The sequence below is a fragment of the Diaphorina citri genome, unplaced genomic scaffold, assembly GCF_000475195.1.
Source record: "Diaphorina citri unplaced genomic scaffold, Diaci psyllid genome assembly version 1.1 scaffold7646, whole genome shotgun sequence".
Lineage (NCBI taxonomy): Eukaryota > Metazoa > Arthropoda > Insecta > Hemiptera > Psyllidae > Diaphorina > Diaphorina citri.
In genome coordinates, this window is record NW_007385022.1 from 1 (window position 1) to 1,085 (window position 1,085).

The 1,085-nt window shown below is 36.4% G+C and overlaps 1 protein-coding gene across 1 annotated transcript; it reads right to left on the minus strand.

Annotated features, from left to right (window-relative positions):
• Positions 1-10: 10 nt before the first annotated feature.
• LOC113472726 lies at positions 11-1,073 on the minus strand (the record flags this gene model as incomplete). The annotated part of the gene is made up of 4 exons (XM_026832510.1): positions 900-1,073; positions 538-673; positions 194-426; positions 11-139 (listed from the first exon to the last, which is right to left on the minus strand). Coding segments are annotated over exons 2-4 (482 nt in total), but the record flags the coding sequence as incomplete, so codon positions are not given.
• Between the last annotated feature and the right edge of the window lie 12 nt (positions 1,074-1,085).

Genomic DNA, 1,085 nt, shown 5'->3' on the forward strand with positions numbered 1-1,085 from the left:
AGTGCCAGACCTAAGGACCATATTACTGCTAATCTTGCCGATGATTCTAGCAGCACTCCTTGTGACCCGTTTGTCAGTTTCCACGATTTTCTTTCCTGTTTTTCGTAATTCAGTACGATTACTTTCCATTAGCTCTAAGTTTTTGCTTTGCCCTTCAATTTCTTCACTAGACATTCTTTCCATTAGCTCTAAGTTTTTGCTTAGCCCTTCAATTTCTTCACTAGACATTCTTTCCATTTGCTGTAAGTTTTTGCTTTGCCCTTTAATTTCTTCACTAGACATTCTTTCCATTGGCTGTAAGTTTTTGCTTTGCACTTCATTTTCTTCACCAGACACATTGTCACTTGACATTGGATTCTGACAGGACTGTGTGTTGAACTCTCCGATCCTATTTTTATATCTCTCAGGTGATGCAATGATAACAACATTATTCTCTTCATTGTCGTGTTGAATGGTGACGACAGTTTCGCGGTTAGTGTGTGTGTTGGACTCTCCGATCCTATTTTTATGTCTCTCAGGTGATGCAATGATAACAACATTATTCTCTTCATTGTCGTGTTGAATGGTGACGACAGTTTCGCGGTTAGTATTAGATCTAATGAAGATGGAAGAGCTTGTGGGTATTTCTATACGGACTATATTGCTTTTGGTACTCATGATGGTTCCTTCGTGGGTTTCTAGTAATGTTCTAAGTGTGACAAAATATCGAGTGAAGTGTTTAGGGGGGGGAACTGTAAAAACACCCAAAAGCTATAATCTTCTCACGAGGTGGCATTAGTCATACAAACCCGTGCATATTATTTACTCAAAGGCAGATAACATCTTTCCAATGTTAACACATGAAGTACTGACTAAAAAGTTGGCCTTGAACTGGATCAAGCACAATGCGAACTTAGTGGGTTTCTAAAATTGACTATTCCAATGAAAAACTTTGATCACCAAATAAAATTAAATTAAATAAATAGGTACCTATGTGTTATTCAAAATATCTATAAATCGTTTTCATCACAGCACTTTTAAAAAAAAATTTCTTTCGAAAGGGATTTCACTAACCTACCTAGGATAAAACGAAAAAAAAAAAAAAA